The following is a 19,326-nucleotide window of genomic DNA, read 5'->3' as shown; positions in this document are numbered from 1 at the left end:
CCATAACAAAACTTTCCCAAAGTAGATGACACACTGTATAAAATGTAACTGCAATGATCTGCATATCATTTACAACTGGCAACTGAGTATAAAAACAAAATCCCCCAAAGACTAGAGTTTTTCAAATACTGATGGTTAGATGTTCACCACTTTGTTAAAAAGGAGTATTATTGAGAATTAATAACCTGTGAGGAAGATGGTAAGGACTCAGTGAAGAGGAAGAGTGCTTACACTACCACTCAAAAGTTTGGGATCACTTGGAAATTCTTGTTTTCCATAGAAACAAACATGAAATTAGCCCCAATCATGTGCTGTCCACAGGGTATGGCATGGTGTTTGACGGGTACTATTTGGTGCAGCTGCCAGTTATCTTAAACTACACACTCTCAGATATTTGTCTTCTTGCTCAGATATTTTGCTTCTCCCACTCCTTTTTCTGTCCTTGTTAGAGCCAGTTCGTCCTGCTCTCTGAAAGGAGTAGTTAACCGCAAGGTAAAAGATTTTAAGTTTCTAATTTCTCACACTGAATAAACAAACAACTGCTGATGCTTCAGATACTAAACTAACCTAAAGGACACCATGCTCCCTTTTTGCTGTCTTATTGGTACAAGGGTTTTCAGCTGTGTAACACAATTGCAAAAGTGTTTTCCACTAATCAATTAGCTTGATTAACTTGGATTAGTAGATATACCATGAGATTGATGCAGAGATCTGATAGTTGTTCATAATAGGCCTCTATGCAAAAATATAGATCATTCTTTTAAAATCATCTAATTAATTTTAATTGTGAAATGGATAAAATTGTTTGTGAACTGCATGATAATGTATTTTTTTGGAAAACAAATCTGCAAGTGATCCCAGACTTTTCAGCAGTAGTGTACATCCATTGTGCACTCATTGCTCTAACTTTCAAAGTGAGACACGTTTTTCTGCAATTTGCTGCAAATGTTAGTAAAACATGTTTCATTTAAATATTCTCCTCCACAGATTTTGCACATTTCACTTAATAAAATACAATAGGTCTACTCAGATGTTTTAAAAGGAGGTGAAACAACACATGTGCTTTTCTACTGAGATCTCAAAACACTTTTTACAAGCCACATTCACATACTTCCACATAGTGCATTATTATTGTAAGTCTTTAAACACTTTCTAAGTATCACGCTCAAACTCCAATGGATGCATTTTGGGTTTAGCATCTTATCCAAAGACACTCTGACAGACTGGAGGAGACTGGCTAACTTCTAGTCAATGCACAGCCCTGAATCACAACCGCACACAGTCCCAAGTTTCTGATAACAAGCTTGCACAAATGACTCCTGAAGAGTCCACAGCATGACCGCTGCCATTCTGACACCCTTAGAAGACTTAAATAACCATGAATCAAGTGCTAATGTACAACTCCATTATCTGATCTTGCTTGCTTCTCTTTGCAATCAGCACTGAGGACTCAGAGGGGTGCACATCCCTCTTTTCCCCATTCAGCTTTTTTTTCTGAGTCTATAATTACCTCCTGCAAAGCAAACACTTCATATGGTAAGCTCTCTAGGTTCTTTCTGCTGTGAATGATCTGTATAGCTGTCACAATAACTGAGTCTAGGGAGCACCTATATAATGTTTCTTTATGTGATCATGCCACTATAATCTGTCTCTCTGCTGTTTTGAAGCTTTTCAAATATGGTATTATGATGAGTCCACACAATCTAAGTAGTTTGCTTCAGTTAATACAAATGTCTTTCAGACACTTCAATAGCGCTTATATTAATCATGTGGTAGCTCACACAAATCATTCATGTAGTATTTGGGAAACATGAAAGTCTTTCCAATCAATTGCGTTGATCGATGTACAAACTTTGACCTAGGTACCACTAATGGAAATCTCAGGAAGAATATTTTTTTCGAGACCACGGAGATCTAAAAAGAGCCTTGTGGCAATCTTTGTTTATTGAGAGATTTCAGTGTCTCAATAAAGGTAAAGTGAAAAAAAGTGGTGACGAAGAGAGGCAAAGTGCTGCTCCAACACGCTAGCTGACCAAAACTGCCATCCTGGAGCCACGAGAAAGAGTCTACAAGAGTATTAAAAGTAGCTTTAGCATCAAAATAACTAAAAAAACTAGGTTTCTCAAGTGTATTAGACAATGTTACACATGAAATGTAAAGATATAAAGCTGCAAAAATAAACACTGTATTTTACTGTAAATAACATTTTAGTAAGACAACCCTACACTCAGATTGACAGATTGAGGTCACGGCTGCAGTGATGCAGACGCTACACCGGTCCACTGGAGTGAAGAGAGAGCATAGCATAAAAGCAAAGCTGTTGATTAATCGGTCGATCTACATCCCTACCCTCACCTATGGTCACGAACTTTGCATAGTGACCTCAAGAATGAGTTTGTGGATACAAGTAGCGGAAATTAACTTCCTCCAAAGGGTGGCTGGCCTCTCCCTTAGAGACCAGGTAAAGAGCAGAGTCATTCGAGAGGGGCTCAGAGTAGAGCTGCTACTTCTCTGCATCAAAAAGAGCCAGTTGAGGTGGTTTGGGCATCTGACTAGGATGCCTCTTGGGTGCCTCTTGGATGAGGTGTTCCAGGCGTGTCCTACTGGAGGCCCCAGGGCAGGCACAGGACACACTGGAGAGATTATATCTCTCGGCTGGCTTGGTAACGCCTCATAGTTCCCCCGGATAAACTGGAGGAGGTGGCTGGGGAGATGGAGGTCTGGGTTTCTCTGCTTAGGCTGCTTCCCCCACAAACCGACTTCGGATAAGTAGAAGAAAATGGAAAAATAGATGGATGGATGGAACCCTACACTCAAATTAGTGGTATGAATTAAAAAAAAACAAACATGAATGTAAAGGGATTGAAGTAACGTGTTTACATGGGTAGAAGTACGCTGAATGCAGCTTTAGGGTTCAGTTACTTGCTTTACTGGTTCTACTTGATTGCTTGAAGAACCCTGAGTGATGAATGACAGAATCACACGATTATCAACGAAGGCTGTGGAACAGAAACGTAGTGAATCTCATTACATTCTGCCATGATTGCCATCTCATCAATCAATCATCGCTTTAGGTGGACTTCTGAGAGAACATGTCTAAGGGACGGAAAGGAGAAACTGTGACATGGATGTGGTGAGGGAGAAAGAAATGAAGGCTACCTTTGATGTGAGTAATGAACTGCCATGCTGTTAATGAGGTCACTACCACACACCATAACCTTCATTTTAATGTATACGTGTGTGATTTGTGTACAGGACCTGACTGAAACCCTGGCTGTGATGAATGAGATCTTGGCCAGTCCTGCTGTGTATCTGTGGGGAATAGGCTCATGTAGTCTAAATCACCTTAGGGTTGTGGTGCAGATGGTCATGGATACAAAAGCCATCAGTAACTACATATAAGCCAAGAGGGGTATTCCTATTCATCACATGATGGTTAATAATATACACCTCATTTTTTGGAGTGGAACCAGTTCTGCCCTACATTAAACACTCCATCTTTCTCTGCTGTTGTGTGTCACCTGGGCCTTTCCCTTCTCCATAGACACATTAAAACAGCTGGAGACTCGGTCTCTCGTACATACACCCCACAGTCTCACCACACTTTCATTGACCTTTTCCAAACCTCCTTTCCTCCAAACTTTTTTTTTTTTTCTGCCTCTTGGGGGTGTCTTTGATACTCAAACTGCATTTATTATTTCACCCCAAAATGCCACAAGATTCTGCACATTCAACGAAACATTGTGCTTCTCCTGGGAATGGCTTTTCTTCCATTCCAAAAGCAAAAGGAGGTATGGAGGGCATCACATCGACATTTAGAGACAGTTCTCCAGAATCTGAATGAAAAGTCAACTTATTCCAACTCTGCAGGCCCACGACTTTTGACTCTTAAGAAAAATTGCTTATATACAAAAGAAAAATAAGCTTGACAGACAGCGCATACCATCTTTTCATCAAGAGCGCCACAGAAGTGAGAATCCATACCAAGTACTGAAAAATTTGACGAGTAATTCAGTAGTAATATAGACATATGAAAAATGACAACAAAGAGGTACTAAAAAATGTAAGCAGAGTTAAACGATCACAAAGATTTATAAGCAATCAAACAAACAAACAAACACAGAAAGCCACAAAAAATAACTACCAATGTGCATGTGTCTCACTCTTCTGTCAGGGGGTGGGGAACCAATTACATGTCTGTGCCTGGGGCCTACTGTCTCATAATCCATCCATGATTGGTAGGAGGATTTGTTAAAACTTTTATTCAAAGGTATTAGCTACGAGAGTTTGTAACCCATTACATTTAGTTATTTATTAGCAGTGCACTATTTCTGTATTGCTATAGGCCACCACATCTGTACTTTACTATTTAGTACTGTAAAAAAAAGAAAAAAAAAAAAAAGAAAATTATGCATCGTGCCCATCAGCATTTACCACCAAAACCCAAAGTAACCTGATTCTTTCCACATAGAGGACATTAGATCACAAGCTTTTAGTCACGCTATAAACTCAAAATCCAGTCAAATCCAGCCAATCCAGCTGATGATTCCGTCCACAGAGAGTGAGATTTCACTGTAGCTGTGTCGGGGAGAGGGAATAAAAATAAACAGGGTATCTGAGCCTGACTGACCTATGATCCGATTAGTATCTCCAAATCCTGTTAGGCTGCCTCCCTGATGTATATTCATGCTTCATTCAGCTACTCTATCCTACCCTAATTTCCTCACCTTCCATCAGCCATGGAAAATCCTTGATTACAAAGGTCAGCATTTGTATCCCTACTCTGTATGCACAGTGAAAACAACCAACCAACCAACAAAAAGACAACGATGTACACACATGCATGCACACTCTAGTCTCATATGATGCCACTGTACCTACTTTCTCCCTGGTTATAGGTTTTCTCATTGTGCATTATACTTCATCTTTCCACTCTATCTAGAGTATAATTACTAATGACCCTCAAAAACACAGTGGCCTTGGATTTAAGAGGAAGAGAGGAGACTGGGAGATTGAATTTAATCCAGCTATGCAGAGAAAAGGTGACCTTTCTGCAAGTTAGTTTCATTTTGTTGCTCAGTGATGCAACTGGATTAGTGAGTTATTGTAGGGGGTGAAAAAAAGCTATCTGTGAAACATAAGCTAAGACCTCATTCAGCCACGAAGTTATCTCTTCATTCATTCATTTAGGCTTGAAAAGAGGCACAGCTAATCATCTCCGCTGTCCCTGTTGGCCAGTAAAAGAAGCAGATCAAATCAGGTGAACGTGTCCTACTACATCAACAGAGAGAGGGAGAGCGAGAGAGATGCACCCTCAGGGGACTAAACCATCTGTCAGCCTCACTCTCTTGCACCTGCTTATGAGGTGTCACTCCCTTTCTAAGGTAACCTTATGCTTGATGTCATACTAAAAGAACAGGCTGCATGCTGGGCAAGCCCAGAGCTAGCTTTCTGATTGTACTTGGCATACATTACATGTCTGTCACCACCTTTCACCTTTCATAAACACAGAAATAGTTGGAGGTTAAAGTGGCTTTTATATAATCAGCAGCACTTACACACACTGTATATATATTTTTTGTATGCACATATGCAATCTGTAAGAGATATTACTGTCAGAATACCCACACTGACATAGTGAACTGTAGTGATACAGGTGAGCTCCATTAAAGTTTGTCCACTCACAGCAATCCGAATATCCTATCAGTGGCTCACGACTTTTCCCAATCCATCCAAACTTGGAAAGACATATCATCTACAAAGCAACCATTGCTTAAAGCAGGGATCCTCAAATCCAGGCCTCGAGGTCCGGTGTCCTGCAGGTTTTAGTTGTGTCCCTAGGACTCTGGAGAACTTGACTGCATACTGAGGAGGTAATTCAGCCATTTGACTCAGGTTTGTTGGATCAGGGACACAACTAAAACCTGCAGGACACCGGACCTTGAGGCCTGGATTTGAGGATCCCTGGCTTAAAGCATTATGATGCCCTGGCTGTCCTGGATAGAAAGAAGGCTAAGAAACAAGAAAAAACACACACACACATACACAAAAGATGAAGAATGTGGGAGGTCCATAAAGTGGTAAAAAGCCAGGGTACTTACTAAATCTTACCAAATCTAAAGTCACACTACAGTGCATCTCAAACATTCAGTTATAGGGCTGCAACCATAACTATTAAGTATAACAATTGGAAATCCAAAAGCCTCTTTGAAAATCCTTGCCAGTGAATGGTAAATGCATCCATTCTGCTCAAATCCTAGCCAAAACACTTTTCAACAATCCATCTGAAACAATGTGCATTATTATCCACTTGTTGGAAGCTGACACATATGAGAAGAGTAACTAACCATAACTATTTGGAGAGTCACACATTTAACTTTCTTCAAGCTCTGTGCTTGAGCACAGTCAATAATATAACAATACTTTCAGGTTTAATTTGAGTGGATTTACTCTACAGAAACAACTGTGTGGGGAAATAAAGCCCTTTAAATGTGTAGTGCCTAAAATGTAAGGGTTTAAAAGTAATTGGACACTTCCCCTCTGAATGTTCCTTGGGCAGCTTTGTGTCGTTTCAATGTCAGTTCTTTCACAAGAAAAGCTAACATGGGAGTATTTATTTCTGTTATTTATTTTCAATTTGAAATGAAAGCAAAAAAAACCCAATACAGAACCTAAAAAACAAAAGAAATGTCTCCTAAAAACTGTCCCTGCTATTCCAATCCTGACTGTAACTGTGTGTAAATGATTATTCAGCTCCTATGTGTTAACTAGTCTACTCAATGCCACTGGCAAACTGGCTGTCCCAATTTATTCCCAGGTTCAAGTTCAAATTTTAAAAAAGTATGGACTTTACACTATGGAATAATCTTGAGAGTAATGATCTAAAGACCTTTATATGTGAATAAAGAAATATCCAGATGTGTCCAATCTTGCATATGTCAAAAAAAAAAAAGAAGAAAGAAGGTTTCTATTAATGCTTGGTATGTCAAGAGAAAGATAAATTAATAACTCATGTGAGTCAAAAGTTTTAAAGTATGTGCTATGAAAAGGTCAGATGTGGATATATTGGGAAAGCTGTGAAAGTTGAGACCAAGAGGAGCAAGACAAACAAGCCAAGATACAAAAGAACAACAGAAAGGTCAGCTGGTGAATTTCTCAAAATACAGACAAATACAGACTGGCCTGTAATTGGCTGAGCAGTCAAAATGACCATGAAGTAAAGAGATGCATGGTCATCGAGTAAGACAATGATTAATATATCAAGACTAATGAAGATAACTGGTAATATCAGCCAAAACAAACATTAACTGCGATACCAATGTTACTAGTTAACCACAGTAAAAAGCTGCAGTACTTTAGCTTAAGCAAATAACCATTCTTTAATTATGATCAAAATCATGTTAAAGCTCTGCACTGAACTGGTGATAGACACAGAGTGAGGAGTAAAGAAATTCCGCACTTTTCTTAAACTGAGACTTACCACTTGGTTGCGTGTGCGGTGGTAGGGCTGAATGATGGGTAACCCCAGGGGTGTCACCCATTCCACAGTGTGACCAGACTTGGAGATGAGCCTGGCGCTCTCAGTCAGCCAGTCCTGCAACAAATGGATTCAATCAGAGGTGAAGGCATACACGTGAATGATGAAAATACACTGCTCAAAACAAATTAAAGGAACACTTTGAAAACACATCAGATCTGAATGGGAAAGAAAAATCATGCTGGATATATATATACAGATATGGACTGGGTAATGTGTTAGGAATGAAAGGATGCAACAGTGTTTGATGGAAATGAAAACCTACTGAGGGCTAAATTCAAAGACACCCTGAAAATCAAAGTGAAAAAAAGAAGCAGCAGGCTGGTCTATTTTGCCCCCACGTGCTTGCCTGACAATGTCTGGGCATGCTCCTAATGAGACAACGCATGGTGTCCTGGTGGATCTCCACCCAAATCCGGACCAGGACATCACTGAGTTCCTTGACAGCCTGAGGTGCAACCTGGCAGTGTCAAATGGAATGAAAATGCCCAAGCAGTGTTCTATTGGATTTAGATCAGGCAAATGTGGGGGGAAACTCAATGCTATTAATTCCTTCATCCTCCAGGAACTGCCTGCATACTCTTGCCACATGAGGCCAGGCACTGTCATGCACTAGGAAGAATCCAGGACCTACTGCACCAGCATAGGGTCTGACAATGGGTCCAAGGATTTTATCTTGCTAGCTAAAGGCAATCAGGGTGCTGTTGCATAGCCTGTAGAGGTCTGTGTGTCCCTCCATGGATATGCCTCCCCAGATCATCAGTGACCCACCACCAGACTGGTCATGCTGAACGATGTTACAGGCAGCATAATGTTCCCCGTGGCTTCTCCAGACCAGACTAGTCTGTCACATGTGCTCTGGGTGAGCCTGGCAAAAAGAAGGTCCGCACACCAAAAGAGCTCCTGGATGAAATTTTAATACAAAAAGTCTAGAGAACAGTGACGTTTTGGGCACAGCTGCCCTTCTTCAGACTTAACTGGGTGAACCTGCTCTCATCTGTGAAAAGCACAGGGCACCAGTGGAGGACCTTCCAATTCTGGTATTCTATGGCAAACGCCAATCGGGCTTCACAGTGCCGGGAAGTGAGCACAGGATCCATAGAGGACATCGAGCTCTCAGGTCACTCTCATGAAATCTGTTTCTGATTGTTTGGTCAGAGACATTCATAAGTGGCCTGCTGGAGGTCATTTTGTAGGGCTCTGGCAATGTTATCCAGTTCCTCCTTGCATGAAGGAGCAGATACTAGACCTGCTGATGGGTTAAAGATCTTCTACGGCTATGTCCAGCTTTCCTAGAGTAACTGCCTGTCTCCTAGACTCCCCTCCTCTTGAAACTGTGCTGGGAGACACAGCAAACCTTGTGGCATTGGCATTATTGCATGATATGGTTGCATCTTTGCAACATGTGACAGACAAGGGTGTAACCAAATTAAAATCTGCTGGATCAAGACTCAATAAATCAGGCAGTAAAATAAAAGTACTATGATTCATTTGAAAAAACAACAAAAAAATAGATACTTTAATTGCTTACAGCATCAACAAAGGATTTATGCATTTACTGTTAGTTCTACTTCGTAGATACTTTCATTGCTTACAGCATCAACAAAGGATTTATGCATTTACTGTTAGCTCTACTTCTGCTGTTCTAATTCAAGGACCTACTAACAACTGTTGAAGACTTGTTGCTGAACAGGTGAGACGTTGTTGCGTACTCTAGAATATTCAACAGCACTGTTTGCATAAGCGTCTGGCACAGTCTGTCTCCAAAAATGGAAGCCCTATTAGTGTCCCACAAGGGCCTTGTCACACATACACATGCACACTCACTGAGCTGTAGGAAAGATAAATATGTCCTAGCAACTGGAGTTAGCAGCCTGACCCAAAGCTGCTCCATTAAACATCACCTCCTACAATCCCAGGCACAAAATGAAGGAACCACAAAAGCAGAGTACCAGACATCAGAGATTAACAAACAAGACATCCTGAGAGATTGACTCTGATTGGTAAAAATACAGATAGAGGAGGGCACAGAGAGTGGACAAATAGTGGGTGTACAAATTGAAAACCAGCAGTGTTGACAGGATAGGTGGGAAATGTATAGAGAATGTAGGAGAGGTCGGGGATGATAGCACTGAGGATTGATCAGCTGCCTCTCACTCATACTTCAACTTTTCCTTATAAAATGTGAGAGGATGTGACCTATTAAAGCAGCGGGTGTACACGCATGCACACATGCAGGCACAAGCATCCCATTGGCACCAAGATGTGTTAGAAAGCATATTTTTCATCTCAGACTGGGCCATCCCTGCAGTTTCCCACATGACACACACACAAAAACAGTGGTTGGTGGTAATATTGGTTCAGCAGACTGTGCCTCTGGAGATAATATACAATCCCCTACCAGGTGCACGTCCTAAATCTATTAATGGAATCTATGTGATGAATAGGTGCCATTGGCAGAGTAACAGTATAGTAAACATGCCATTAATAAAAATCAAATAAGATCCTATCTGCACCAGTGGATCAGCAGTGTAATGTCCGAGCAACTTAAAGCAAATTTCATTATAAGAACAATTTAGTTTCAATTGAAACTTTTCCAGATATATCTTTGCAATACTATAATTAGTGGTTTTTAGTTATATATGTAGCAGAGAAATTTCTTTAAAATCCTCGATGTAAATAAAAAGTAAATATTCATTAATTAGTCTTCATAGAAGCTGAAATGTGTGCCTGTACCCTGTTAATTAATCTACCGTGCACTGATAGAAAAAAATCTATTGAGCTTACACATTAATTGTCAGCATATCCTGCTATTTTCTTCAGTAGTATCAAATAATATAATTCTTACTTTTGTGAAACTTTTTAAAGAAACCCATCAAAAATAAAATGTTACCCATAACATACTTTTGAATACCTTTATTTTTGTTGCAGTTTATGAATGTATGCTTTTTTGTAACTTGAGCAGAACAGTATTTACTGCACGTGTGAATATGCTCAAGTGAAAAACTAGTTATCCAGAATACAGAGTAATAGTGCGCTCAACTCCAAAACTTTAGAGAACATATAGAGTGCCCGGTCTTAGAGAATATAGAAAAGAAGGAGAACACTGACGCTCTCTGTCAAAAAACCTTAATTATATTTATTAAAGGGCAAAAAAGCATATGGTGCTGATGAGGGCTTATTGCCCTTTAATAAAAATATTTTTTTCCAGAGAGCATCTGTGTCGTCTATCCTTTCAAAATAATATATTTAACAATATGTATAATCCAGCGTCATTGGGGACTGCTGAACTTTATCATTTGCATGTGTTGTAATGTACGTGTCATGAACTCACCTGGATCTCTCTGGTCCCTGTAAACATCTCCTTTAAGGCACTGAACACCTGACGCACCAGGTATTGGGACGCATCCCACACATACTCCTGGAAAAACAACACAAGATTATTTTGTATTTGCTCAAACTGTTTGACTTGTTACATTTAAAAATAAAAAAAAATTAAAAAATAATCTTTTTTTTTTTTTTTTAAATTAATGGTGACTACATCTATGATGCAAATTAGTGCTAAAAATCACTGCCTTGAGAGCAGAATATTTTGCATGTCATTAAAATGATATGATCTTCTAGTCAGAAGTCACTGCCTCCTCTTCACCATCCATCCCACCGTCATCACTCACAATTACACTTTCCCCTAATTCCCTGTTTAAGCAATTAGGAACATTATCCAGAAGCCATTTAGCAGAATACTCAGTCTGTGAGATAGCAGATACACTGAAAGTGAAGTTATGCTGATCCCATCTATACAGACAATGAGATTAACTAACTATTATAAGGAATTATCTAGCTGTTGGACAGTAGCCTACAGCATTGTAAGAAGATTAAATGCTTTCATTCTCCTGTCGTGGTGTCATTTGACAGAATGAGTGTGTCCACAAAAAGATCATTCATATCCAACCAAATCAAAGTGCGACTAACTAAAAATAGATTCACGCTGGCTGTGCACAGGATATCATATGCAGCTATACTTGGAATTACATTCCCTGAAACAACCATGCAACATGATCACAAATAAATTTGATCAAAGGAAATATTAAAAGAATCTGTTCTGGCTTCATGCAGCTCGTTTAGAGACAGTGTAGTATGACTCTTTTTGTCAAGGTCAAACTTACTGAAATACCCATGGCTGTAGAGTCAAATGTGATGACTGTGCAATATGTTGCCACTGTTACCAGTGCATTAAAATGTCTTTACACTCATACAGAAGAATAATGCCACAAAACCTTTGGAGTTTAAAGCAGCTGCAAGAATATATATCTTGAGAAGAAGGTGTGAAAAGAACCCCATATACAAAGGAGGTCTTGTGTTGAGGGGCCACTCTGTCATGCTGAGTTGATACCATGCTAAAAATAAGTAGTGTGTATGAAGGAACTCCTTCACTCACCACCCTCTTTTTTTTTTTTTTAAACACTGCTATACCTTGGGAAACTCATCAATCTCCTTCAGTCTTTTCTCTATCTGCAGGCGTCCACCATAGCGAGTGACTCCGTACACCACAGTCATCACTGTCTGTTTAACCACCTTCCTGCTGATGAAACCCTCCAGCACCTGGGCAATCTTCAGTCCACTCTCTGCATCCCGAGTTCGTAACTCCTCCACCTGAAAAACATTTTTTTTTTTTTAAAAGAGGTGTCTTTTCAAGGACAATTTTGGTTCCCCAAAAATGTATCCATATATAACCTGTTTATCATTATAAGTTCATCTTAACATTTTCTTTAGTAACAAATTCCTTAGTTTTTTCCTTAAAATCTCAAAAAAAAACAACTAACTATGCCTATCATGGTTTCCTAAAATTTCGTTTTATGACCAACTGTGAACCTGACAAATATTTAAATTACTTTCACATATATCTTCTCATGGCCTCTGACATTGGACTCGTTCCTGTGCTTGTCCTGTTAGACCTCAGTGCAGCTTTCGATACTGTTGACCATAACATTTTATTGCAGAAATTAGAGCATGCCATAGGTATTAATGGTACTGTGCTGCAGTGGTTTGAATCATATTTATCTAACAGACTCCAATTTGTTCATGTAAATGTGGAGTTTTCTTCATACACTAATTATTTACACTATACACGCTTCCCTTAGGCAGCATTATAAGAAAGCATTGCATACATTGTTATGAAAATGATACCCAGCTTTATTTTTCCATGAAGTCAGATGACACACATCAATTAGTTAAACTGCAGGAATGTCTTAAAGACATTAAGGCCTGGATGACCTCTAATTTCCTGCTTCTAAATTCAGACAAAACTGAAGTTCTTGTACTCAGCCCCACAAATCTTAGAAACATGGTGTCTAACCAGATACTTACTCTGGATGGCATTTTCTTGGCCTGCAGTAACACTGTGAGAAATCTTGGAGTCATTGTTAACCAGGATTTGTCCTTCAATGCACATATTAAACAAATATGTAGGACTGCGTTTTTGCATTTGCGCAATATTTCTAAAATTAGAAACATCCTTTCTCAGACTGATGCTGAAAAGATAATTCATGCATTTATTACTTCTAGGCTGGACTATTGTAATTCGTTATTATCAGGCTGTACTAAAAGCTCCCTGAAAAGCCTTCAGCTGATCCAAAATGCTGCAGCCAGAGTACTGACAGGGACTAGAAACAGAGAGCAGATTTCTCCCATATTGGCTTCTCTGCATTGGCTCCCTGTTAAATCTAGAATAGAATTTAAAATTCTTCTCCTCACATACAAGGTCTTGAATAATCAGACCCCATCTTATCTCAAAGACCTCATAGTACTGTATCACCCCAAGAAAGCACTTTGCTCTCAGACTGCTGGCTTACTTGTGGTTCCCAGGATACTTAAGAGTAGAATGGGAGGCAGAGCCTTCAGCTTTCAGGCCGATCTTCTGTGGAACCAGCTCCCAGCTTGGATTCGGGAGGCAGACACCCTCTCTATTTTTAAGATTAGGCTTAAAACTTTCCTTTATGATAAAGCTTATAGTTGGGGCTGGATCAGGTGGCCCTGAACCATCCCTTAGTTATGCTGCAATAGGCCTAGGCTGCTGGGGGGGTTCCCATGATGCACTGAGTGTTTCTTTTCATTCACCTTATTTACTCTGTTTATACTTCACTCTGCATTTAGTTATTATTAATCTCTGTCTCTCTCCCCTCAGCCCCAACCGGTCGCAGCAGATGACTGCCCCTCCCTGAGCCTGGTTCTGCTGGAGGTTTCTTCTAATACAGTCTTAAGTAACATGACTCTTGCCAGTATTACTAATTGTTTAATATGAAATATCTGTACAGGAATATGCAGAATCTGTAGGGAAGACTTTCAGGTGTCTGACTGTAGTCCAGTTGTAGCACAAATACTTTAGACAGCCATGTATGAGCAGGCTTTGGTTGTATGCAGATAAACAGTCCATATGGAGAGCAAAAGAGGGACTGAATTTGCAGACGTGAAATCTCAAAACCATTAGCCATTGTCTGGGTATTAGTTTGCTTTTTAAAATGAATCTGAATTTGTGAACAATAACTGGCATTCAGAACAGGGAATCTTGGCCCAGCTATCCACCAGCTCCCACCAGAGACGAGGTCAGACTAGCCAATGAGAGTGCTTATTGTACAGTACAACATATAATGTATAACAAGATTTATTTATCCATGTAGCTTCTTATTTCACAAACTTGATGTCACCTATAGCATCTAACAATAACTGCAATACAATGAGGTAAACATACACTATGACAGTGCACATTCAGTCACTGTGTGTGGGCGGCCTGGAGTGGATGTTTTTACTTGGTTTACTCAAATGCTAGTACATCACACTTCTCTTCAAACTGTCTCTCTTAAAAGCATGCGGGCTCCCATAAAGCAAAATTCTTTACTAGCATTGCATGCTCTTACCATTTAAGCCATTAGATATGAGACAGCCTCCTCTCTCTTCACTTTGATGCAAAGCATGAGAAACAAAGCACTTCTGAATGCAAGACCTAAACTAAAATATAACCTCAGTGCCTCAGCCTGTCGCTCACTGTGGGATCCACTGAGCCCTCTGAATACTAACAGTTGAACAACTGCAACATGCTTAGCAGCTGAAATGAACTGTCATTAATTTGTGTAACCGCAAGTCTATGCAGTTCAAAGAAAGGAACAAGACAGTCTGCTTGCGCTGACCTGTTGTGCAACTCCACTGTACACATCCTGGGGCACATCACAGGGCATGAGATTGACTGATGTGGCACCAATAACATCTCTGCCTAGAGCAGCATAGTGCTGGAGACCATTACAGGAGCCGTCCTGAAGAAGAAGGTGGAGAAAAGTAGAAGTAAAAGATTAAAGCAGTGCTGTGGAAGCAAACAGAACAGAGAAAGAATCACAAGGATCAGGAATGATTGGGTCCAGCAGCCCAGAAGCAAGGGCTTTCTGTGGATTTCACTTTATCACAATTAAAGCTGCAAAACTTTAAGATGTCCACCAGAGTATGTAACATAGATGTATGTATCTGGGTATCAGCACTAATAAATATTCAGTCTTGTCCACCCTGTCCTCTTCATCTATATGAACAAGACCAATCACCGATGGGATATCATTATGCAATTAATGAAAATATAAAATAAATGTAGAAGTCAGGATAACGTTACAGGCTCATTCCATGTTAGAAAACCCTTCAGTAAACATTGCATCTTCTGCAAAACTATCTGCCCTAATTTGGAGGCCTTGCCCTAAACCTTTATCCAAATGCTTTTAGTCACTCCTGGGTTGGTAAAGCTCTAATAGACGTTCCAGCAAAAATATGTTTTCAATATGAACAATACTCATTCAGTGAACACAATCTTAAGCATGCTGTAAGAGATTGATATTCTGTGACTATCTTTAACAGTTCTACTTAATAAATATTTGTTGATAACCACATCCTAGAAAAGACAGTAAAAAAATGAGAGAAAACACATACTGCACTCTTGTACAAGGGTCTATACTACATAATGTCTTTCTATTTATATAATCTATAACAATAAGCCAGATATAATGCATACTTATATGCATTATATTATATTTATATTCACATCATATTATAAATTATGCTGTAGTTTTTCATAGTTTTACCCAAAGTATAAAGAATATATATATAGTTCAACATTTTAGATTTTAAGTTAAATAATTTATTAAGACATGAATAGACTGATATGGTACTCTTTAAGCAGATATATCTCTCTGTGTTTCACAGTACCTGATGAACAGGAAAATGAGAGATGAATTTCACTGGATCAGGAGATCTAACAGCATTGGCTATCTCCATGCTGCAGGCCAGGGCCTGCCATGGCTCATCTGCATTCATCCACCATTTTTTACCCTGAGAAAGACGGCCACAAGCACATAGCACATTATACTCCATGCATAAACTCTTCAAGGGAATAATGTTTTAGACATTCTAATATTCATATTTTTCACTTTTTAAACTGGCAGTTAAACCAGTGTGTCATCTGCATTATCTGAGTAATTCTCATTTTTGCAATAATGCATGTACTTACAAATGTAAAAAAATTATACAAAAGTATAAACAGAAAATAAGGTCAAAAGTTTATATATACTCAGCATAGGCATGAATATTATGGTAATTTGGGGCTTAGCAATCTGCACCTTGACCAGCTGCTTTTGGTAGCCATCAACAAGCTTCTGGCATAATTCTGGCTGGATATTTGACCACTCTTCTCGGCAAAATTGGTAGAGTTCATTTAAACTGCTTGGTTTCCTGGCACAGAAACCGTTTTAAAGTGTAGTCCACAAAGTTTCAACAGGATTTAAGTCTGGGCTTTAGGAAGGCCATTCCAGAAGCTTCATGTCAGCCTGCTTTATCATTCCAAAACCAGTTCTGATGTGTGTTTGGGATCATTGTCCCAACTGTGTCTAAGTTTCAACTGTCAGTCTGTTGAAGCTGAAGGATTCTGAGGTAGTCCTCCTTTTTCATTATTCATCCACTTTTGTGCAGTGCACCAGCAGCACTGACAGCCCCAGACCATGATGGTACCACCAACATACTTGACAGTTTGAAAGCCTCACATTTACTCCTCCAAACATACTGCTGATGCTGATACTGTTGAACTGCTGATCTTGGAATCTGCAGTTGTTTAGAAATGGCTCCAAGAGACCTTCCTAACTTGTGTAAATCTACAATTCTTAGATCTTCACTGAGTTCCTTGGCCATTGTTATGAGTATTGGTCAATCCAATGAGTGCTGTCAATCAAATCATTTTCATGTTGGCAAAGAGAAACTACTTTGTATTCAATCATGATGAGAAGTTAATAGGCCTTGGCATTGTCAAGTTAAGACACTGTAGAACCTTCAGCACCACTTATAAGATTTCAGAGAGTGTATGTATATATATGAGCCTGTATGCATATTTTTGACCCTGTGTGGAATAGAGAAAATCCAAAATTAACTAGTTCACCAAATTCTTGTTTTCTGAAGTCAATAAAGATGTATGCTGTGCAATCATTCCACCGTGGAAAAAGAACAGTTCAAAGAAACCAACAAAATTCCCAAATTACCATGACATTCATGCCCATGATGAGTGTTTATAAACTTCTGACCACAAATGTATGTGGAACTTCTTCTGAACTAAGCTATGAATGGACAGCAATGACTAACATTTAGTGGGTTGTCAGCAGAATCTAGTATGTCCTCCATAATAGTGTTGGCATACTCCAGTCGCCCCTGTAGTGAGCTCCTCTTCTTCAATCCTGTCAGATTAACCAAGTGGATCTTTAGCCAGTCCAAACCCTTGGGACCAAGGGGCTTGCCCTCTGCAAACACAAGGATTGCCCGTGTGACATCACTTCCTAGGTGATTAAAGTACGGAGGACATGGGTAGGTACGTCCCCTGAAATCCATGTTGTGAGGGAACCAGAAGGTCTCGTCTCGCATGTGGTTGGCGATGGAGAGTTTATAGAGAGCATCCATGCGTAAGCTGTGCATCTCACTGCATTTCTTTTTGGCACTGATCACCTGTCTTTTCATGTGGGCCTTCTCACTAGCTGTATAAGTGGGATCTTGTGGGTTGAAGTGGGGTATTTTGGGGGCTTCTGACAGAGGAGGTGGAATGTCTAGCTTATCGCTCCCACGATCATTAAAGATGGAGATAATAATGTCTAGCAAATGTTTGTTGATCTTCCAGGCACAGTTGCCCAACTGATTAAGAGAGTCGAGGACAGCGTGAAGATTCTGAGATTTCTCCAACAGCTCTTCATGTTGGGTGGCCCCATCTACTGTGCGCATCAGCTTAGTTGGTGTGAGCAGGTATGCTCCAAACTTGACTGATGTCCAGGGCACTGGAGGGCACAACATCGGCATCACATAGGAGTCAAAAGTCAACTTGGTCTCCATGGCTTCCTGTTGCATCTGAGTAAGGATGGGATGGGGCTTGATGAAGCCAACCTGGTGGGTAAAACATCACAAGAAAATCAGCTGCAAACTTAAAAAAAAAAAAAAAAAAGAGCAGCCAGACCAATAAACAGAGATGGCTGTTTCAATTACAATGACATGAAAGGGACTGTTTCAGTTAATTTTGAAACCAAGTTAATCTTGACAGAGTATGGTTAATATCAAGTGCAAATCTGATTAATAAAAGTAGAACAGCAACACATTTAGACTTCTGTTTTAAAGCAGTTTAAACCATAACTGACATGTACGTCCCTCAACAGCCTATAATTTGAATCATGCATTAAAAAATTAACAGCAGAGATAAAAAGGAAATAATATCAATTCCTCCATTCATATCAATAAATCAATAAATAAATACCACTGAAAATCACAATAAGATGGGCAACTGTAGCGCCATAAAACTTGAAAAAAAAAAATTTAATTGTTACCACATTTGCTAAATGGTAAACCTGCTCCAGAATCAGGGCATTAAACTAGGGATGATAGTTTTTCCTAGGATAGGGCTTTAATGTTACAGAGTTATTGCAGTGAGGGGGTGGGGGGGGGTAAGGCCACGAATGAGTCAGACTTTCATGCTGCGCGGTAAAATCATTAAGATGCTCCCTGATGGGCTAACCTCCACAGAGGGAAAGAAGGGAGAAAGGAAGAATAAGAGAACAGAAGCTAGAACGGAACAAAGAGTGACAGAAAATTACACAAGAATGAAATTCAGCAATAGTATGCCCCACTGCCAAGGTGCATCAGGTCTCAAAAATCCACAGTTCTCGCTCTCTTTGTGCCTTTTCCCCCCCAGTACGTTGCCTCGCCCTCCTGCAGGGTCCTGTGGCACTAAATCAGCAAGCCAATTAAGGGGACACTAAAAAAGGGATTAGCCTGAGACCTATTCATCTCACTCAACTGTTCCCTTAGCCAATTCACACTGTGGGGAAATGGTTTTATAAAACACAGTCTTTTGAGCTTCACACTGGATAGGAGGGTGCTCAAGTGTTCAAGGTAACAGGCTTTAGAACAGAAAAAAAAGGGAAGGTCAAGCCTTTTAAGGTTTTTTCCTTTGTTTTTGCTTCTGCATGGCTTCCTTCTTTTAATGGAAAGTCTGCTCTTCTTAAACTCTACTGGGTCAATCATTTAATCAGACTAACTGTACATAATTATTAAAAATTCACAATTAGTTTGATTTGGTTTGGCTGATGGAGGGTCCTTATAATCACAGTAAAAACAGTTTTCCATCCATCTGAATACTTTTTACTAGTTTCCAGGAGATCCCTATAACCCTAATCCTCGGCCATTTTTTCATATAAATCTCAGTTGAAAGTATATTGTTCTTGGTCTCGGTTATTACT

General features: G+C 39.7%; 1 protein-coding gene across 1 annotated transcript in view; it reads right to left on the bottom strand.

Annotated features, from left to right (window-relative positions):
- The window catches only part of polrmt (polymerase (RNA) mitochondrial (DNA directed)), a 57,280-nt gene that overhangs the window by 16,368 nt on the left and 21,586 nt on the right, over positions 1 to 19,326 (bottom strand). Inside the window, exons 10-15 of the mRNA XM_030727495.1 lie at positions 17,195 to 17,980; positions 15,776 to 15,898; positions 14,722 to 14,844; positions 12,011 to 12,190; positions 10,872 to 10,958; positions 7,481 to 7,594 (exon numbers count right to left, since the gene is read on the bottom strand). Of these exons, the coding sequence (XP_030583355.1) occupies positions 7,481 to 7,594; positions 10,872 to 10,958; positions 12,011 to 12,190; positions 14,722 to 14,844; positions 15,776 to 15,898; positions 17,195 to 17,980 (1,413 nt within the window). The remainder of the gene's footprint in view (positions 1 to 7,480; positions 7,595 to 10,871; positions 10,959 to 12,010; positions 12,191 to 14,721; positions 14,845 to 15,775; positions 15,899 to 17,194; positions 17,981 to 19,326) is intronic.

This window comes from Archocentrus centrarchus, chromosome 4 (assembly GCF_007364275.1).
Source record: "Archocentrus centrarchus isolate MPI-CPG fArcCen1 chromosome 4, fArcCen1, whole genome shotgun sequence".
Lineage (NCBI taxonomy): Eukaryota > Metazoa > Chordata > Actinopteri > Cichliformes > Cichlidae > Archocentrus > Archocentrus centrarchus.
The sequence above is the reverse complement of the archived record's forward strand: the minus strand, read 5'-3'. Positions and strand labels throughout refer to the sequence as shown.